Genomic DNA, 22,874 nt, shown 5'->3' with positions numbered 1-22,874 from the left:
GAACGTGCTGAATTGGGACAAACTATCTCAACGAACGAACGAAAGAAAGAAAGAAAGAAAAAGAAAAAGAAAAAGAAAAAAATGGTAATTATAGTTTCAACTTCAAGAAAATAAAGGGTTGAAAGTATAGATATATACACACAAGGTACAGACACTTGGTCAACAAATACACTCGACAACGAAACACAAATTAGAACGATACTATCCAATGAGGAACATCCAGTTGAGTGATGACACACATAACCGTAAAAATCTCATAAATATACATGCACTAAGAGCCTTTCCATTGGTACACCAAGTACCCACATTAGGAAGCTTTGCAAATTCCTAAAATCCTTAATCGTCCTGAGGTACAACAGAATCATATCCGCACACCTTCACTACCACAGGACCATCACTCGTAACAACTGTGAAATGCTACAGCGTTTTACTCCAATACAAGAGAAAAAGCAGGAGTTCAAAGCACACTCGGCCCTCAACGTGTTTACATTAGACAGAAAAGTGCCTGCGAAACGCTTCCACAAAGCGGACAACCTCTACCGGAGGAAATATTTTCACGCAGCAGTCTTCCGTAGACTTCCGAAATACCCCTCACAGAGCCAGCATCGGATTTTGCTTCCGAGCATGCTCGGGTATCAAACGATGCAGAATATCAGGAGTTGCACCTTTCAACTCTGTACCACCACCACCACACCCAACCATATTAAAAAACCACCATCTTGCCAACATTACTTTCTATCATACGAGTACAAACAACTGACAACGCTACAAACAACGTCTGCACAGCTCGCATCAAACATTGCCCTATGCCCACGCATCACCAAAATTCCCCACCTTGAGGTTTGAAATTGAACAGAGGCGGAAGTGGCCGTCCGTTCGGCAGGCGGCAGTTAGGATCCCTTAACTCATCAAAGAAAGGGTGCACACACGCTTCCAGCTGCAAATAACAACCACTTGCTTAATATCGTCATGTCAATCATCTGCAACGCAGTATCGTATTCAACTGCATCGATATGCTGTCGTTGCAAACTCGCTTTAAAATCATGCCTCGCAAACGCCACACAAACATCACAATCCAACGCACCCAACTGTCTGTAAGTGAAGCTACTCACAGCATTGCATCGCAGATTTGGAGAGTACTGTAGAAGTCTTGAAACCAGGTCGACTGCTTCTGGTGGCATGCGTTTATGGAATACCTACAATACTCACATCCACCCAGTCACACTTTGCTTACCCTCCAAGTCGCACATCCCACACATGCCCATGAAAGCAACAAACTGAACACCACAAGAGATGACGAGCCACACCCACCGCTCACACACGAAAACACGGTCGTACATCTCCACTTCTGGACTACACTACCAAAGCCCAAGATGAAAACAGTGCATTCACACAGACCACATACTTTGTGCCATGGGTGAGCCTTGATTTGCGGAAACTTGAACTCCGTGTAGTTCGGATTCATGCACTTGATCTCCTCACGAGTCGGTGTCCCCAACACCTGCCACAAAACTTTTCCTCAATAACATACACTCCACAGCATCATAACACTCCCGCAACAGTCACAACCAGCAAGCAAGTACGCCACCCTTCAACACAACACCGTGCATCGCCTGTGCCCTACCTTAATAATCTCCACCAATTGATCTACTCCACTCTCTCCGGGGAACAGAGGCTGCAAGGACATCCAAAATCTCGTCAAATTCAGCACTACTCCCCCACCTCACTCACCCAAACTCCATGACTCCGACTTGCAACACGCATACACACACATGTGGTCCGAGACCGCCACTAACTTGATGCAAAGAATCAACAATCCTCGGCATCCACTCAACCATATCATCTCAGGCCAACAGACCTCACCACAGCCACGCTACCAGTACCTGTCCCAGAAGGAGTTCAGCCATCACGCATCCCATCGACCATATATCGATGGCAGTCGTGTACTCTGTCGCTCCAAAAATCAGCTCAGGAGCACGGTAGTACCGTGAACAAATGTACGAAATATTGGGCTCCCCTTTCACCTGCACAACACCACCTCCGTCATGTCGCTCCACCGAGAAGTACCCTAATCAGGAATTAGTGCAACATCTCCACCACACAAGTAAAGTCCATTCCACTGGATGGTTCACAGCCTCACAATTTGAACAATGCTCACTCTCATCCAACAGATACTCACCAGAACTTTGGCGCTGCCAAAGTCACACAGTTTCAGTTGATGCGTATGGGGATTCACCTGTGCCACAAAAACCCAAGCCTGTTAAAACACCGTTCCAACTCTTGCAACTTCTCGTAGCCAATACAACACGCCTCAGTGACTTGCTAAAGTAATCACGTCCTAATGCAAGCGATAAAACGGACAATATCACGAACTTCAGAAGCCATCATTTACACAATGAGATTCGTAAGACACGTACCAGCAGGTTCTGTGGCTTGATGTCTCGGTGACACACACCAATGCCGTTATGAATATACGCCAAAGACCGGCAGATCTGATAAGTGTACAACTTTACGTATAGAAGAGGCATCCGTTGGTTCATGCGATTGTAGTGCTTTGCAATACGATACACCGTCTCAGGCACATATTCCAGCACCAGGTTCAAATACAGTTCATCTTTATCCGTCGTCGAAAAGAAGCAGTGTTTTAGAGCTACAATGTTCGGGTGGTCAAAAAGTCGCATGATCTGCAGCTCGCGATTCTTGTATCGTTTGTCTTGTAGCACTTTCTTGATCGCCACCGTCTCCGCAGTTTCGATACACTTCGCCTGATAAATTTGAGTGAACACGCAATTCAATCAATTCTATTCCTGAGCCAACTTTTGTTAGACGTGGACAGATGCGCCGCATGCCTTCATCCCGCGATACATACCAGAAGGTCACATACAGTCTGTCCGAGATGAAGAATATAAATCTACTACGAAAGAACGTAGCATCAGTTAAAATAGGGATCAATGGTGATAATTACCTGGAAAACGATCCCGAATGATCCAGTGCCAACAACTCGTTCTGCACAGTAGCTAATAGTCTGTGCAACACTCATGCAATACAGGGCAACAAATATCAGTACAGGTCACTTTTACCAGCTTTCAGGAGGACCTGACGTAGTCGAGCCCTGACAAAGCGCAGTACTCCAATCCATATCTACATGGATTACAGATGGTTCCTAGTATCGAGATCCATACAACAAGATGTCGACGGTATGTTCCATGAGCTAGAAAGCAAAAACTCAAAATCGATCCTCCCATTCGTTCTAAAGAAGATCCCAGTACCGCTGGTAGAGCTAATTTTTCGGGAAGACTACAGCGTCCTGCGATGCCAGGAGGGTTTGCGGACACGAGGCCGCGCCACACATTTACTCTCAACTACTCAGAATTGTCATTGCCATACCTGCTTAGGTTGCCCATTTCGCCCTCCAATTGTGGTAGCTATGATATGGCCAGTCTCCGTGCCATTCCCAGCTACTACTGACGCCTCGATTTCCTGCACATCGTTCCGATCACCTGATTACTTCAGGCCCACTGTAATTGAGCAGAACACACTCGAGTGTTGCAAAGCCAGTTCACGCTGATGTTCGAAACTAGCGGAATTATTCCAACAAGGTATATGCAACTGAACCAATCCAGAAACTCACTTGGAGTTGGAAGACTTGCATCATAACATTGAACAAACAAAAAATCGTGGCACGCACCTTATCATCGCTATGGTCAACTTTCTCATCCCTGAGCTTCATGTCGTGCATTTCTTTCGGTAATGATTCTACGCCGCTAGAACCTGCTTTGATTGGGGCTCCTCCTCCAATCATATTTGTGCTGCTAGTCACACCGGCAGTTGCAGATGCCATAGAAGGCGCACCACTCCCAGAGTAAAACTACACTTCACGTTTCTGTGCCTAAATTTGGTAGCTCTATAACTCGAGCAGCATCCCCTGGCTGCAGGTGACCGTACCCGTTACGGAAGTTCTAAATGCCGAAAAGTATGAGTGACAACACTGCCACAAACAGACAGAAAACATGTTAGATACCCTTTCGCTCCAGACTACAATATATCGAATTCAAGTCTATACATAAAACAGGGCTACAAGGACTGTAGTATGCCCACTCAGTGCACGATATAATCAAAAAAATAAAAAATAAAATGTTCAATTGAACACTAGAACATGTGGAAGCGAGTCCAAAACCAATCAGTTGAGGCCTCAAAAACTACTACCTTCAACAAATAACAATCTTACTGTAGACATACTGTAGATGACATAACGAGATTCTAAAATCTTCCACGTGCCAGCAGAAAACTGACGAGGCAATGTGAGACTATCCACGCACTGTAAAAATCCACTGAAAATCGCCGAGTCAGGCTTTGAGGCAAATTACAGCATATCGCAGAATGAACAGCTAAATATCTGATAGTTGAAATTCTATGAGAAAAAGCAGGGAAGGTAAGCTAATCGAGTCGGAGACTTGGAGGAAATCGATTAGACAAACACAACAGAAGCATCAATTTCAAGTCAAACGAGTGCTCTCCTCCCAAGCAGGAATCAAACACCGTATTCAGTACGAAGATAATTAAGTACAGAAGTGTACAGTGAAGAGTTCTACCAATCGAAATAGAAACTTGGACAGTCCAGATGAGAAAAATGTCAGAAATAGAATCAACTTTGAGCAAAGTACAGAGTACGATAAAGCGGAACCAACTGTAGGAACCTCGAAGGCCACAAGAGGGTTTTAAGCAAAGCATACAACAACAAACGTAGTGGAACCCAGAAATCCTCTTCCGAAAAAGTGATCACACGAGCAATCCAACACAATTATGGTACTTCGGATCGTCTAAACAATCCCATTATCAAAAGGTTTACACACACAAGGATAGACAACTTCCCAGCAACAGCCAATATACTCTTGAACCAGTAGGCGCCTAAATTATTGACTCCGCCGAGGAAAGCAATAGTAAAAACACGCACGAGTGTCCCTATTACTGATACCAAAGGCTGAGAAGGAGTAATTGACACAGAACTTCAATTTAATATCTCGGGTCAAAGCATCACTACAGTCGTACCAAATTCGTACATCGATATGAAATCCCGCCTTGTGATCACGAGCGTTCACATACTATGAAACGATATAGGCAATTCAGCGAAGAGCTAGCGTAGAGTACGCTGGAAAAGCGTTACCTAAAAAGCCACATAAACAAGGAACTATACACATCGTATGGAAATTATATGCCAATCATACGTTTCAGAACCACATTTCGCTTACACAGTCTAATTCCATATTGTAGCCCACTACCAGGAGGGCATGTCCTTGACGAAAGGTACATATTTCTCCTACTCAATCCGAAACGGACGAAGTAAGCCCTCGGAGGTCAACCGAGGGGAAGTCGTGTCGGGAAAGCTGAGCTTCTCTTGTAAACAGGCATTTAACATCTGCGTCTAGTGGAATATCATCGGCAATGCACACATCAATCCAGCCCCGGGGAGAAAAATCTTACATATTCAGTTATCAGTCGAAGCTAACTACTACACCCCGCACATCACATGCATGGCAACGATGACGGCATCACCTCTTGCCACAAGCTCCACTCATCACCATCTCCTCTTCCCTCCATTTCCCCTCCACGCTTCATTCATACTTAACCACTTCGCAGAGTTTCTCCCCTCTCCTCCAAAGCCGTTCTTCACTACACCTGGTCGTTACCAATGTAATACCTCAAACGAGCCCATCAGCTGACCCCGCGAATACCTTCTCACACCCTAGTGAAACACTATCAGAATGGATGGACTCAGATGCGCTGCCCAAGGGAGATCTTAGCAAAATGACACGGAAGGAACTGCGCTCCTTATGTTAACACAACCTTTAGAAAACAACGCTTCCAAGAGGCACCACCTCTTCCAACCCTTCCCACCACCACCATGTACAACATAATCTTCTCTCTCGTCCAATCCCTATGCACGACCTTCCCTTCCTTCCTTCCTTCCCATCTCTCTGCGTCCAGAGCCAACCCCGGCTCCTCCGCAACAACCACGCCTCTTGCCTCGCCCCCCTTCCCAGTCTCCACCGATTCCAACCTCCTCCAACTCCTCCTGTTCCTCACATCAACCTCCTCCTCTCCACAAACTCGTCAAATTTCCCAGCCGGTGACCTCACAAACCGATGCACCTCTCAAAATGGCCAAAAAAAAAGGCAAAAAAATTAACAATTAAAATTAAAATTAAAAAAATAAGGAAGAAGGAAGGGACGAAACGGGGAATCAATCAGGCAAGGAAGAAGAAAAGGAATCAAGCAAGAAGAAATAGAGAGGGAGGAGAAGAAGAGAAGAGCGGCGGAGGCAGAGCGGCAGAGAAGGAGAGGGAAAGGAGCAACGGAGATGGAGGATCATGGCCATAGCCAGCAGCCTAATGGATGATGATGATAATAGTCGTATGTATGAGATCGTATGTATGAGATCGTATGTATTAGATCGTATTAGTATGAGTAGGAGTACTCCAAATGGATACTCTCTCTTCTCTCTTCTCAATTGGTATGGTGATGTGATGTCATCGTCGTCGTTCTTCTTCCTCCCCCAACCCCCTTGACCGCGGGTACCCATGGCCCCTCCGTACCCCCTTTACCGCGCTCAGCGGAAACGAATCCGTCCCTCACGCACCTACTGTTGGGAGCATCTCTTGTTCCCAACGTTCCTTTCTTTCTGGGCACCAGGGTTCCCCTTGGTAGATTTGGATGGCATTCTCTTTGTAAAACTACCATACCTTTTGAAACTACCAAGCTCTAATGGCATTTTTGTATTCAATATTTTCTAATATTATCATTAATTTAATAATATATACATATATGTATTATTAAAATAGATAAATCTAAAGTTTTCTTGAAGAGCATAGTAAGTTGTGTAAATTTTAAGTTTGTTATGCACAAAAAGTTGCAAGAGAAGATGTAAGAGGTGCATGTATAAACAAAAGTGTAGCTGATAGATTAGGCCAACTTTGGTGGATGTTTTAACTCCATTTTTTAAAAAAAGAATTAATTTATTTATTTAGCAATGTACAAGAAACTTAAGCAAGATTTTTAAATAGATGTTAATTAGGCTCATTTTTTTGTTGTAAGAACCCTTGATTCATTTTAGTCAAAAGAGGCATTATAAATATAAATAAATAATTAATTAATTAATTAAAAAATATAAATAATATAAGGAGCTATAGAGATCTCACTTCTTGTTCCAACCACTATGTTATATAAATTTTTGATAAAAGTGTGTATTTATTGATATAATATAATGAATAAAATATAGAAGCTCATATACTATATGTTGATTATAAAATTAGATATAGAATGAAAATTAAAAATATATCTTTAAAAGATAATAGAATCTCTTAAATTGTATAGTTGATTTGAAGAAATAGTCTTTTTAAAAAATAATAAATAAATAAATAGATATTTTTACTTTAATAATTAAGAACCATAAAAATATATGAATATATATATATATATATATATATATATATAGAGAGAGAGAGAGAGAGAGAGAGAGAGAGAGAGAGAGAGAGAGAGAGAGAGAAAAATGTTTAATTCATAACCTCAAATAGATGAAAATTTTATAAATTATACAAGGTTTCATAATTTTTGTAGAATCATGCAATTTTGTAGTTTTTAGGTGATGTGGTAATAGAAAAGCATATAAGAAATATAGGTGTATAAGATTTTTATTATTGTTATAGATATAGATATTTATCTAGATAAAAAAAATTTAAGATAGAAGATAAATATAAGTAGATTTGCTAATATTGTATGGAAAAGATTTTTAGAAACTTAATAGATATTGATTTGACTTTATACTTATTTTTAATTAATTGATAGATTAAAAATTCGGCCAACAAGTTGGCTATATACTACACATATTAGCAACTTGTGGTATAAGTTGGCCATGTGGCATACATATACAAAACTTCTCTTGCAAGTTCAATATGTATCCAACTTGAGAAATACATGTCAAAGATCTTATAGAATATTGTCATGTAGCTCTTAATTAGATAGTTTATATCAAGGCAAGAGTAAAGCCTTCTTCATTCTTATCAACATCTTTGTTATTTTCAGTCTTGTTTTAAGATTCTCTAATCTTCTTGTATTCAATAATAGACATTCTAGTTTAATATTATACCATATTTAAGTAATTATGTACTCTTTTTGAGTGACACAAGAGAGTATTGAAATTTTAATTATTTTAATTTATATTCTTGATAATTTTAGTAATGAGATTTTTTTTTTAGCTTCTACATATTTATTTATTATGAATGCCTATACTTATAGAAGTATTAAGATAAAATATATACATATACATATATATAGAAATATTTCTCATTTATAAACTAAGACTAAGTTCTAATAAAATAAAATAAAATATTAATAATAATATTTTTTATTATACTAAAAGCTATTAGTTTTATAAAAATTTATATATTAATTATACTTTAAGAAATGTAAACCAAAACCACCATATCATCATCACAAAATATAAGTTTATCTATTTTAGCCTCTTTATTGTCTTTTTTGTTTTAACTCTTCATTCTTTTTGTTATAATGAAATAATTAAATTAAACTTAATAAAGGCTAAGTATTTCAAGAATTAGATTTAGATTCTAAATCCTAAATCTTTGTCATGTGATATGACATTGAGTATCAAATCTTATCAATTGTATGTAGTTTAATTTTATTAGAGGTTTTATATCTATTGAGAATTTTTTGTTAATTGACTATATTAATATCAACTATGGCTTAAATATTTAGATAGAAGAAAGTCCTTAATTTGACATTCTTAAGAGTGTGTTGGTTATACATTTGTATTTGGTTTAGATTAGATACTTTGTGATTGATTTGTAGCACTTAATATATTGTGTGTAACAATCTTTGTTTATATAACATCCTAAATATGGTCCTTTTTGTTAATCATATAATTCTTGAAGAATTAAATTGTTCAAATATATCACCACTACAACCTCTCAATTTCAATCTCTCTTCATGTGAAAATCATTAGTACTAAATTATACAACTTAAAAGTCCAAAATATAATACACATGTGAATATATCACATTAATCATATCTCAAAGTACATGATATTGGTATTGAAAATTTGAAAAAAGTAATTTGAAGCAAATATATGACAATTAATAACATTCTTTAGGAATATATTGTCAATTGGTTAAAGACATAAATCTTAAAAACAATTAAAAGATCAATACATTCTTATATCACTCAAAAAGACTTGAGAATCATTCAAAGATGGTATAATATTAAAGTAGAATAATTATTATTAAAATTAAAAAGACTAAAAATTCTTGAAATAAGATAAAAGATTAAAATGGCATTAATAAGAGTGAAGAAGGATTCATTCTTATTTCCATATATAGTTCTAATTAGAAGCTCCATAGCGATGTTCTATAGGACTTTCAATATATTTCTAAATTGCAAGACATATGTTTTAACTTATAAGATAAATTTCATATATGCACACTATATTGTTAACTTATATTATAAACTACCCACATATACAATACATGGCTAATTTATTGACTAAATTTCTAACTTATCAATCAACTATAAATTTGTATAAAATCAAATATATATCTATGAAGCTTCTAAGAAGCTTTGCCATAAGATAATATCAAATCTATCTATATTTATTTTCTATTTAGTATTTTTTATCTAAATAAATATATATATTTTTGACATTATCCTTCCTTCTAGAGACAAGTTCTTTGAGAATTAGCCATTGTATGTTGAGAAAATTGAAGATGCAGCAAATTGTATTTGTCACATACTTTAATCTTTATTCTCTTTGAAGGTGGTTGATAGGTTTTTTCAAGCGATAATAATGTCTCCTATCAAGACAAAAAGACCACTATGTTATTTAATTATTTTTGAAGCTTTCATAACTCTATTCAAATAAAATATTTGGAATATTGTTAAGAATTATTTCTACCTTTGATAAAATTACCAAACATTAGAAGTCTCTTCCAAGATTGTGATATCAAATGTGTTATATCTTACTATCTATTTTTTAAAAAATATATTATTATTGAGGATCTTCATCTCTATTATGTTGTCTTTAAGGCTCTGATAATCACAATGTCTCATCCATTAAGTCAAAAAATAATAGCTCTTATATGAAATTTGTTGGCTATTAATTTTCGATCTCTTTAGTACCCTAATACACAAAAGTTACAAATAATGATAGAAAGTAGAATCCAATCTTCTATAGATCTTGTTTCATTTGTAGAAAAGTTTTGATATTCTTCATCTTAATTTTGATATATATTAGCAATGATAAAAATCAATTTCCTTTGCTACATTTGTAAGTTTCTTAACAGGCTCCTACATGCATTCATTAATATTATATCCATACAAATGAATAAGATATTCCAACTTATTTCAATATTATCTTAAGTTTAAGACTTCTTTGATCATGTATTCTTAATTATTGTCCATTTCTATAATAAGAAGTGGTATTTTTCTTCTTTTGGTAATATTTATTATCTTAGATAGTTCAAAAAAAAATATATGGAATATGAAATAGATCTTTTTGGATACTTGTAGATGTAATCAATAAGCAATAAGATTGATTTGTTTATATGTAAAAAATAATCTAAGCATATTGTAATCCAACTTGTCACAAAGATAGTTAATCTTGATATTGCAACAAAGTAATCATATCTTGTTATCAATATAGAATTGAAGTAGCTCTTTGCAATAAGCATCTATCTTGATCTTTTATTGTTCTTGAATTCTTTTCATTGTACCTTCATTATTGTATGTAGCTTAGATAAATAATTTTTCAAATCTTTTGCTATAAGAATATTAATTTTTAAAAAGTCAAAAGCATTAAATTGTGAATGATATTCATAATTAGTAAAAAAAGATCTTTTTTTGCAAAGAAGAATGTATTGTGTTATTATAAACAAACTTTGTCAATGGTAAAAAAAAATCCAATCATCTTGTTGGTAGTTGAAGATATACCTCAAATATTGCTTCAAAACTTGATTTATATGGTGTATTTGTCCATCTATTTGATGATGAAAAGTCAAAGATAGCTTTATGTCCATATTTAAAATCTTAATATAAATTAAGTTTCACCATTCAATATAATATTGTTAAGCTATTCATGATAATAATAGATATTATCAATGAAAAGTTCAGTTTTTTTTTATTTGAAATAGATTTTGTGTATGGTAAAAAATATGCTACTTTGGTAAAATAATCCACTATCATGAATATAAAATTATAAAAACTTGAGACTAGATAATTTGTGATAAAATCTATAGAAACTAAAAACCATAGTTATTTTAGAATTGATAATGGCTAAAAAATCCATAAGATTGATAATAGAGAGTCTTTTTATCTTGAACAAACATCAAATAATTGTACAAAGTCTTTAACTGCCTTCTATATTTACAACCATCAAACATCTTTAGATAATAGCTCCAAAGTCTTGTTCTATCAAAAGTCTTTGTTGAACAAAAAATAAATCTCCTTCTTTTGGTGCAAGATAAGAGCATTTAAAAAGGGCATCTAATAAATCTTATTATTTTTTAAATCAATATGTGATCTTAGAATTAAAATTTTGATAAATACATGCTCCAATGGATTTGGCGACAATTCAAAATACATGATACCATAAAATACTTGAAGTTCTTGTGATCCATATATACAATGATTAGATTGGAAGCAACTTCTAAATAATGATGCCATTCTTGAAATAAATCCATAATTACAAGATGTTCTTTATAGTAGATTTTATTATTTATCTTGATTACTAAAATTTCTTGGAATGAAAAGCTATCAAGTGGGGCTTGTGATCTTCTATCATTTGTGACAACATTGCACCAATAGAAAGTTTGATGATTTTGTTTCCATAAAAAAATGTCTTAAAAAATCAATGCAATATAAGATTTGTGTAAAAATAAATATTTTCTTCAAGGCTTCAAAAGATACTTCAGCTTCTATATTCTATTCAAGTTTATTTTTATATGTCAAATGTATAAGAAGAGCTGCAATTTGAAAAAAGTTTTTAATAAAAATCTATTAATAATTAAAAAAATCAAAAAATATTATAATTTTTTTATTATTTTTAGAATATTTCAATTTATAATAGTTTATACCTTCTTAAGATCCATTATAAGGCCATTGTTTGAAATGATGTATCTTAAAAAATCAAATTAAATAATATACAATACATACTTTTTTATCTTGGCATATAATCTTACATCTCTCAATTTTTATAATACACAATGAATATAAAGTTCATACTTTTTTATATTCTTAGAGTAGATTAAAATATTAGTAATATAATAAATGATAAAATCACTAAGAAACTCATGAAAAATATCATTTATTAAATTTTGAAAAGTAATTGGTGCATTTTTGAATCTAAAAGGCATGATATTGTATTTGAAATCCTTATACTTGAATCAAAATGTAGTTTTTTATTCATCTTTTTTTTTTATGCATACCAAGTTATATATTTATTGTAGATCTATTTTGTATAGACTTTTATTTCATTGAGTTGATTAAGAAGTCTTAAAATCAAAAATAAAGAATACATATTCTTAATAATGAACTTTTTAAATCATTAATAATCTATACACATTTGTAGAGATCTATCTTCTTCTTTTTTTCACAAATAAGATAGGACTTGATATTCAAGATTTAAAATGGTGTATGAAGTTCTTAGCCGAGTTTTTGTTAATATATTCCTTGAATACATCTAACTTGTTCTGCAATAAGCTATAGATTGGTTCAAATGGTGATTGAGTTCTTTCTTAGAGATTGATTGATCAGTCATAGGAACAATGCTTTGAAAGAATATTGATATTTTTCTTCTCAAAAACATCTTAATAAGCTTAATACTAGCTTGGATTGTTGCTTAAAAAAAAAAATTCATCAAAAATGGGTATAGTATATATAGCAAACATTGACACTTCTTTTGTAGCATATATGAAAGTTCTTGCACCTAATAATAAAAATTTGATTGTATTGAACTTATAGGTTTTTACTTGATTAATAGAATCTTGAATTAAATTATAGAAAAAATCAAGATTACAATAAATTCAATCTATTTGAGATTTTTACTTCTCTAACTACAATAATTGAAAAATAATTAGATTGAAAGACGAGCTAATGACATTAAATATTACTAAGCTACTATAATCTTTAGTTATTATATCTAGAAGAATTTTTTTATACATAACGTCTCTAGAAGATAACATACGATCATCTATGATTTCTACATGCATAAATTTGATTTTCATGATTAAGGATATTTCTTATTTTTTGATAAAATCTTTGTTTATAAAATATGTTGATGCTTCTAAATCTAATAAAATAAAGATTTTGTGGCTTTTTGGTCCTAAAAAACCTTCTATTATAAAATAAGATGAAGAATCACAAGAAAAAAATATGACCTTTATTAGGTGTTGCACAAGATTTTAGTCGCATGGTTCTTATTATAGTTAGAGAAACTCGTTTTCTAATATATCATCTTCTTCAATAAGCATATTTTTTATTTTGTAATTGTGTTATTTTTTTACATAATATTAAGTAGTATTCTTAGATTTTCTATAATAATAGTATAAATCTTCTTTTTGGTATCAAATCTTTCATTGCTTACTAAAATTTTGAATAGATTTTGATATTGATGAATAGTTTTTATAAATTTAGAGGCTATTATTATGCTTGATTTATATCTCTTTAATAAAATCTTCATTCTTGGCATCTTTTAAAGAGTTTATTGTTATTTACAATGGTTTGAGCAAAAAATTACTCTAATAAATTTGTAATTGGCAATGTCAATAATAAATCTTTGATATTATCTTTAAATCCATATCAAAATTGATATAAAAGATATAAAATAAAACAAATAGAATCTTAAAATATTTTTATATAATTTAAGAAGAATAAATATTCATTCCAAAAATAAATATAGTATTAAGCTAAAAAAAACTATTGGTAAAGATAAAGAAAGTATGGATTCTTGAAACTAGACTAAAAACAAGAAAGGCATTGATAAGAGTGAAGAAGGCTTCACTCTTATCTCCATATATACTATCTAACTAAGAGATGTGTGGCAATGTTCTGTAGGACCTCCAATACATGTTGACTTTACGAGATACATGTTTTAACTTAGAAAACAAGTTTATTTATATGTATGTCATATAGTTAATTTGTTTTACAAACTACTAGTTGATGTAATACGTGGCTAATTTGTTGATTAATTTTCTAACCTATCAATCAATCACAAATGTATGTGAAATCAAGGCCATGTCTATAAAGCTTCTAAAAAGCTACTTTAGAAGATATTATAAAATTAATCTAATTTTATTTACTTCTATGTATTTATATAGATAATTATTAAAATAAATATGTATGTCTGTAATAATTGATTGGTAAGGACTTTTTCATTTTAATCCATGTTGCAAGTAAGGTTTTGGAATTCAGCAATATATATGGTGGTTGAATGTGATCCTTGTTGTAAAGATACAAGTTTGATTTTTGCTACGATTTCTTGATCACTTTTTTCAAAAGAAGCTACAAACACTTCTGAGAATGAATTTAAGTCATAGAAAATATGTGAATTTTTTTCATCAAAGGTACAAACCAAAACAAAACACTCCTATAGAGAAGTATACCTATAAATCCAACTTAAATAAATTCATCAACATATTGAGAAAGACACAACCTTAGATAGTGTCAATAATAAGAACTTGATGAAAGCAATTAAACAAGTAAAACTCTCTCAAAGAAATGGAAATACAAAAGTATATATATTAAAAAGAAAAATAGAATGGCTATTGCCAAAAAATAAGGAAACTATAGACTTATAAAACTAGATTAGAAACAAGAAAAGATTTAAGAAGAGTGAAGAAAGATTTATTCTTGCCTCTATATATATTATCTACCTAGGATCTATATGGTAACATTCTATAGGACCTCCAAAAATGTATTGACTTTGCATGACACATATCTTGACTTGCAAGGCAAGTTTTCTACACGGGCGCCATATAGTTAGCTTATTCTGTAAGCTACCAATACATGTGACACATGTATAGCTTCTTGACTAAGTTTCTAACCTATCAATCAATTATAAATACATATAAAGTCAAAATAGTATCTAATAAGCTTTTAGGAAGCTTTTCTTAAAGGTATTATGAAATTAATCTATTTTTATCTAATTCTACCTTTTTAATTTATTTAACTAAAAATTATAGTAAATATATATTTATGACAAATAGAACTTTATTTGTTGTAGAAATCCTCAAAACTTTGATCTTTTTCTATTGAACTTCTCTAGCATACTTATCATTGTCTCTCTTATGCTTATAGTAGCAAGATTTCTTGGATTTAATTATAAACTTAATCTACTTGTTTCTCTAATTATACAACTTCTTTGCATAGACTTTTGAATTTTATTATTGACAACTTTTATAGGCATCAAAATATTATATCCCTAGTTGATGTTAGAGAGACATGAAATTTCTATCTTAAAAATGTTAACAAGCTCCTAAAAATCTACAATAGTTGCAAATCTATTTTCATTTTTACCAAGAATAGCATCTATACTTTTTCCTTCTATAGACAATTTAAACAAATCTAAAAGTTAAATTAATCCAAAACTTCTATTATTAAATAAAACTTTCTATAAAAAAATAATCTATTTTTTTAAGAGAAATAATTAATACTAAAATAATTTAAAATAAATTTAAAGATAGGTAGTCAACAACCTTCAAAATAAAACAATCAAAGTGGAGTAATTTATTCACTTCTAACACAAAAGAAGGACAATTATTTAGGACTTTTTTCAAATTATTGAAGACATGAATCTCGAAGAATCAAAAACTCAATATATTCTTTAGTCACTTAGAAAGAATAGATATTTAATTAAAATTAATATAGTATTAAAACTAGAATGGCTATTTTCAAAGATAAGAAGATTAAAAAGTCTTAAAACAAGACTAAGGATTAGAAAATTATTGATTATAATGAAGAAGGCTTCACTCTTACTTCCATATATAATATCTAATTTTGATCTATGTGACAAAATTCTATAGGACTTCTTCTATGTATCTAATTTCTAAAACACAAGTTTTAACTTGAAAGACAAGTTTCAATATGTACACCACATTATTAGCTTGTACCACAAACTATCAACATGTACAATATGTAGCTAACTTCTTTGGCCAAGTTTCTAATCTATTGATCAACTATAAATATGTATAAAGTCAAATATGTGTCTATGAAGCTTCTAAGAAGCTTTGCTATAATATAGTATTAAATGTACTTACATTTATTTTCTGCCTATTACTTCTTATTTGAGTAAATATATATGTCTATGACACAATCATACATGAGATATTGAACACAAGTTTTTCTATATCCAAAATTACATCTATAGATTCCATTGTAAAAAAGAAGTGAAAAGGCCAAAATAGTTAGATTTGAGAGATTTAACAAATCCAATAGCACTGACAAATTTGACAGTGTAAAGTTGAAAAAATAAAAATAATAAAACATAAGTGAAATTATACATTATTATGGAGGTTGCAAAAAATTTAATCTTATATAATAATTTATTTTGAAACATATTGTTCAACTAAATAAGAAACAAAGGAGGAACATTATTCAAAATTATAAAGAACATTAATTGAAATGTATTTGGTGTTGAAATAAATACAAGATCTTTTTTCAAAATTATGCTTTCATAATAAAAAATTAAGACTTTTTTTTACAATTAATGATTCAAATATAAAAAGTTAGTGAAGATATGGATGGGAATTTAAACACCACCAAAGATTTTCACATATATTTTTTTGGAGGTTTGTTAATAACTTTGTTAAATCATAAGCAAGTAAAATAATAATTTAATTAAGATTTAAAAAATAGAAATATATAATAAAATCCTAAATTTATACAATAATATATTAAAAGATAAAAATTTAAGAAAATATTTTAAAACATTATTATTAGTATTTATCATACATTTTTATATATTTTTATTATAAAATAATTTTAAATTTAATATTTAGAAAATCCTAATGCTCAAAAAGAATAAATTCCATCATTGATTTTATATGCTTTCATGTTTTGAATAACTAACCTTCTTTCATAGACTAAATAATCTAAAACTTTAATGTAGATTTAATGAAATGTATATTTTTATTTTATTTTATTTTATTTTATTTTCAAAACTCTTTCATACTTTTAAAAATAATATTAAAGTTAGGTTGTTTTTTCTTATTATTTATAATTGAATAAGGATTCAAGAGATATAATCTTGTGTAAAATTTTAAAGACTTGAATGCAATTAATGTGATTAATTTATAGAAAGGCAAGATAATTTATAGGAATTGATAATTTCTTATATCAAGAGCTTTTAGAACTTTGAAAAAATCTCTTTGTTACTTTCTTTCTTTTTTTCAACTCACATGTAAAAAACCTGAAACTTTTATATACCAAATTTCATTTTTATATTGTGGAACACTTTAAGAAAATTAAGTTAAAATGCAACCTAAAACAAAAAATAATTCAAATGGAAGTTAATTGGTATTATAGACTAATTATGTGAAAAATATCATATATTTTTACGAATTGAATAAGTTAAAATTTATTCATTTGCTAAATATATATATATATATATATATATATATATATTTTAAAATAATATAATAAATTCAAAATATTTTAGATAAAGAGATGGACCAAATACCACATACACCTACAAATAAAATAACCGTTTATAATAAGAACTATATTGAGAATTTATAAAATTAAAGAAAATGAATATTTTGAATTAAAATTTTAAAAAAAAAATCTAAAATAAAATATGTAAATAAAAATTGATTGAATTCATAATATAATTGATAAAAACATAAATATTAAATATTTTCAAAACAAACTACGTGCTATCATTAAAGACTATATTGCAAGCATAATAAATTTCTTATAAAATAACTAATTGGCAAAAGAAATTAATAACTTAAAACAAAAAATAAATAAAAACTAAAATTAGATATCAAGCTATAATAATAAAGTATACAATTAACTTTTGTATTGTTCTTAGGTTTTAAAATTACTTAATATACTTGGTAAAAAATATATTTTCACTTAAATTTGTTTTAAAAGATTTACAATATAGTGTAGCTTGTGGAAGAAAATGACTGGAATATTAGATTCTAAGCATTTTTGGATATTTTAATTATGATGTTGTGTCTCAAAGTTGCAAATACATTGGTTATCTTTTAGCACCTCAGAATAATTTGAATTGAATAATTCTTTTTATGTATGTATGCATATATATATATATATATATATATATAAACTTAGTAGAAGATGAAAATAATGTACACAGTGTTCTACAAAGATATGCAGAATTGAATTTTTTGCCAAATCAGAGAACTTTGTTTTAAAATCTCAATTAGACTTTTTATTTGTTTATTTGTTTATTTGTTTATTTATTTTACTTTAATATAGTCTCCAAAAAGTGATTATCAAAAAACAAAAAAAAAAAATGTCAATTATTAAAACAAGATTTGCTTTTTACAAAATATATAATATCAGATTTGTTTATTTCTACTTTGATGTTCAGAATTTTTTTATTAAATTATATTTTCTTAAAGACAATCATCTCATAAAACTTGAAAATTAAAATAAATACACTAAAAAAAGTTATTATTTTAATTTTTTTTTTTATCAAACATGAATTTACTAATATAACAAGGATTGTTAAATGCATCAACTAAATGAACATAATTGGCACAAAAGAAAAGAAATAGGAAAAAAAAAAATAACAATCCTATTCGATTTATTATTTCATAATCATATTTATGAAGCCTTGAAATCAAATAATTTTAGGAGATCATAATGGATTTTAACTTTGAATACCAAATTTTATATATTTAAATTACCTTTAAGATAACCAACAATCAATAGATCATTCTTTGAAGCCATTTTTTTTTGTCATTAATGTAATTATTTTATGGTTGTTTTAACTTTCTAAAAAAAACCTAGATTTACAAAAACTAATATAGGACTGCAACCATAGAACATATCCTTATTGTCTAGTGATTTTATTTTAAAAAGGTGAATTTTTGGAATAGAATCTGAAGTTTTATTTTAAGTTAATTTTAAAAAATCAATAAAAATTAAAACTTGGAAGTATTCATCCTAATTTGACCTTACTTATCATTGTTGGCTTGAAAGATGTGTGAACTACATGAGAGATGATTTAGAAACAAGATATTAAACATGGGGTTTTAGACATATTAGTGAATTTGTAAAATTATTATTAAATTGTAAGTGCTTCTTCTATAATTTGTTGCTAAACAAGAACTAATGCTACAAACACAGTTTTTAGATCTTTATTTGATTCTTTTTGAAAAATTCAGAATTTTCTAGAATAAAATTAGAAGTCATGTCTTGTTCAAAAGCTTCATTTCAAAACTCCTAAAATAATTTGGTAACTTAACCATTTTAAAATATTCTTTATAAAAATTATTTGAAAAATTGGTTGGCTAGTTTTGTTCAAAAGCTTTTTTCATTTTCTTTTGACAATCCTTATCCATCAATTTGTTATGATACAATCACTTGTTATTTTATACAATTTTATGCATTTTCGTAGAACTATCAAACTCTGATTTTTTCAAAAAAAATCTAGCAAAAACAATACTCATATTTTATTCATCCATGTGTTAATATTTTGCATTAAAATATGTACAATTATTTTGTTCAAAACATCAATATTCAAGTATTAAATCAAAATAAATAAACAAAATACACAAATGAATGGCCACTCAAATGACTGAACAAACATAGAAATACATCCACCCATCCATCCTATTTGGATAGACATTTATCAAAATACTATCCATCCATATTTTGGCTTGGGTAGGATGATCTGTTAATTAGAGTCATCTTATGTTATATTGTATTATATTACATATTACCATTATGTGTTATAATATTATGTAGTATAAAATATTGTGTTACATGTTCATACCATCAATAACATATTTAGCTTAGTGTACTCTTGTGGTGAAGCTAGGTAGGAAGATACTATGTATACCGAGTTAGATTATTATTATAAAATACTAGACTGTGTTATGTTATAATCTATTATATATATATATATATATATATATAGAGAGAGAGAGAGAGAGAGAGAGAGAGAGATTAGCTTTACTATCACATACAAAAAATGATCTATCATATATATTCATATTTATATATGATAGATCATTATATATGAGAGAGAGAGAGAGAGAGAGAGAGAGATCTTCATTATTTATCTTTAAAATTCAAAAATAAAGTTGGTTAATTTTTTTGGAATAAAAATTGTGCATAGTTTTATGCATAAAATCACCATTTGTGATTACAAAAGGTCATTATTTGTTCTCTTTGTGTTAAGAAGATACATTTAAAAAAAATAAAAAATAAAAAAAAATGAATGAATGAAACAAATATACACATAATGCAACAAAAAATTGGTGCAAACTACCAACAATACTATAGAGTGAATTGCTTCTAATATATTATTCATTCTTGTGAAATTTATTGGTATTTTCCTGAAATTAGCGAAAAGTGTGCATGTGGTAAACATCTACAATTGGAATCTACTTTGTTAACATTAACAAAAATAGAAACTACCATTTTAAAGATTTTTCAGATTTGATCTGAACTTCTTATTTGAATTACTGATTCAGTTTATTTTTTTTAAGGTTTAGCATCCAATCATTGTGGTGTATTATCTTTAATATTTTTTTCATTTCATAGTACTTTAAAAGATGATCTTTTGAATATTTATGAAAAATTAATATTTTGAAATAAAAATAATTAAATATAGACGTTGAAACACGATTAAAAAACACCTTGTAGAATAAAATTTTCTACCTTGAATCAAAACATTGTAGAAACCATGTTCAATGATGCTTCTTCTATCTCTTTACATTTGTGTGTATATATATATATATATATATATGTATGAATAAGTAATTTATACATGAAATATTTACATTTCTTATTAAATTACTATTTAAAAAAATAGAGCCATGTGTGGTTTTTGACATTGAAAAAAAATATGATGTTTGATTTGTTTAGATTTTCTGATGTTTTGTGTATAATTTTTGCAAAATTAATTAGTAGTGTATAAAATTTCTTATTATACATTAAAATTGCAAATATATGAGCCACTACAGTTTCTATTCAATTTTAAACTAGGAAATAATTTATTAATATTATTCTTATATATTTTGTAGATATAACTTTCCAAAAAGTTTTCTATTGTGTTTAATTGTTTTAACTTGGTTCAATTATTTGTTTAAGTGATTGAAAATATGCGTAATCTATCAATTGCATGAGAACCAATTCAAAGTCAATAATTCTTCTAATTTTCAACATTTGATTTAAACAATGTTTTTTTCATAAATTTGTTTTAGAACAATGAACTCAATATATTATGCTAAGTACTATGTATTGAAAAACCTTTTACAAATATGTAATACTGCTACAATAGGGATTGAATATAAAAATAATATAAATATATATATATATATATATATATATATACAATAAAATTGACTTTTAATATAACAGAAATAGTATAAAAATCATCATAAATGATAATTTTATTGATTGTCATTCATTACCTTTCAAAAAAGGCTAGAAGGAATGCATGCATGAGAATCCCTCTTTACATACATTTTCATTCATAAATCTCATTTTAATGAAATAAACGGCTTTTCTTTAAACCCAAATTTCCTCTAGTAATAAAATTCTACACAGAGACTCGCATGCAACCCTGACTTTTGAAAAACCACCCTTGTTAAATAAATATTAATTCTGCTTGTAGATTTCCATTCTTTCATAAAACATAAGATTTGTATTATTATTATTATTAAAAAAATATTCTTCTTGTTGAAGGACCATAGCTAGTTGACATATTGTCAAGTGTAAACCCTTCCTTACTTTGGTTTTTTTCTACTTGGACATTGAATGATATGATATTGAAAGTTAATATTGGATTTGATCATTTTATATATTTGTTGTCTCTTCAAATGGCAGTCAAAATTGAGTTTTATCAACAAAACAATAATGTCATTATACATGTTCAAATTAAAGAAGGAAATAAGAAAATTAAAATAAAATAAAAAATTGAAATTGAAATTCATGATTGAATATTATATCATCTAGGGTGAATCTTTAGAAGAGTTGTGTACAAAATTATAATTTTTTGGAATGGGATTTGTTGTTTTGGACGAAATCCAAGGCCCATATTACATGAAAAACCTATAGTTTGATACAACTTTATATTTTATAAAATTTATTTGTTGAAATGATGTGGACTTGAATTCAATTCAACTCTTTGCAACTTGAAAGACATTTTTTTTGGAAAAATATTTCAAAGATTCTTTTTTGAAGGTCTTACATCTTTCTATACATAGTCTTTATTTTGCCTTGTTTTATTGGAAATGATGCATTCAAGAGTGATTGTTTATTTATTCTTGCATATTTTCCATATGTTTTGAAATTTAATGTACATTATTTGATACAATTTATGCCTATAAATTATGTAATAATTTAATATCAATATAAATCTAAAAAATCATATTAACTCATGAAATCAGAATATCAATAATAAAATGAGTTATTTGGGTACATGTCTTTACAATAGCATATGCTTTTATTTTATTTTTTTAATGGTTTTTCCATGTGATATTTTTCATTTGTAGTACACAAAATAATTAATTGAAAAATCAATATAATTTAATGTATAAATACGAAAATTATAAAATATTTCAACATCTAGTTTGCAATTCATTATAGGTCAGTTTTAGGAGTATTATTACGTGC

The 22,874-nt window shown here is 29.4% G+C and overlaps 1 protein-coding gene across 4 annotated transcripts; it reads right to left on the bottom strand.

Annotated features, from left to right (window-relative positions):
• Positions 1-240: 240 nt before the first annotated feature.
• On the bottom strand, positions 241-6,347 carry LOC112281411 (shaggy-related protein kinase epsilon). Of its 4 annotated transcripts, none has more exons than XM_090249969.1 (13): positions 5,482-6,296; positions 4,207-4,331; positions 3,689-3,988; positions 3,388-3,480; positions 2,966-3,025; positions 2,418-2,765; positions 2,180-2,236; positions 1,884-2,024; positions 1,625-1,675; positions 1,406-1,501; positions 1,113-1,196; positions 835-937; positions 241-674 (listed from the first exon to the last, which is right to left on the bottom strand). In XM_090249969.1, the coding sequence occupies exons 3-13, from the start codon at positions 3,839-3,841 to the stop codon at positions 592-594; spliced, it is 1,269 nt and encodes a 422-aa protein (XP_090106095.1). In that variant the 5' UTR covers positions 3,842-3,988; positions 4,207-4,331; positions 5,482-6,296; the 3' UTR covers positions 241-591. The 4 variants fall into 4 exon arrangements, with proteins under 4 accessions (XP_090106095.1, XP_090106096.1, XP_024373665.1 ...); XM_090249970.1 differs by having other exon boundaries at positions 4,207-4,318; positions 5,554-6,093; XM_024517897.3 differs by lacking the exon at positions 4,207-4,331 and having other exon boundaries at positions 5,482-6,347.
• Positions 6,348-22,874: the final 16,527 nt, after the last annotated feature.

This window comes from Physcomitrium patens, chromosome 4 (genome assembly GCF_059467195.1).
Source record: "Physcomitrium patens ecotype Gransden chromosome 4, ASM5946719v1, whole genome shotgun sequence".
Lineage (NCBI taxonomy): Eukaryota > Viridiplantae > Streptophyta > Bryopsida > Funariales > Funariaceae > Physcomitrium > Physcomitrium patens.
The sequence above is the reverse complement of the archived record's forward strand: the minus strand, read 5'-3'. Positions and strand labels throughout refer to the sequence as shown.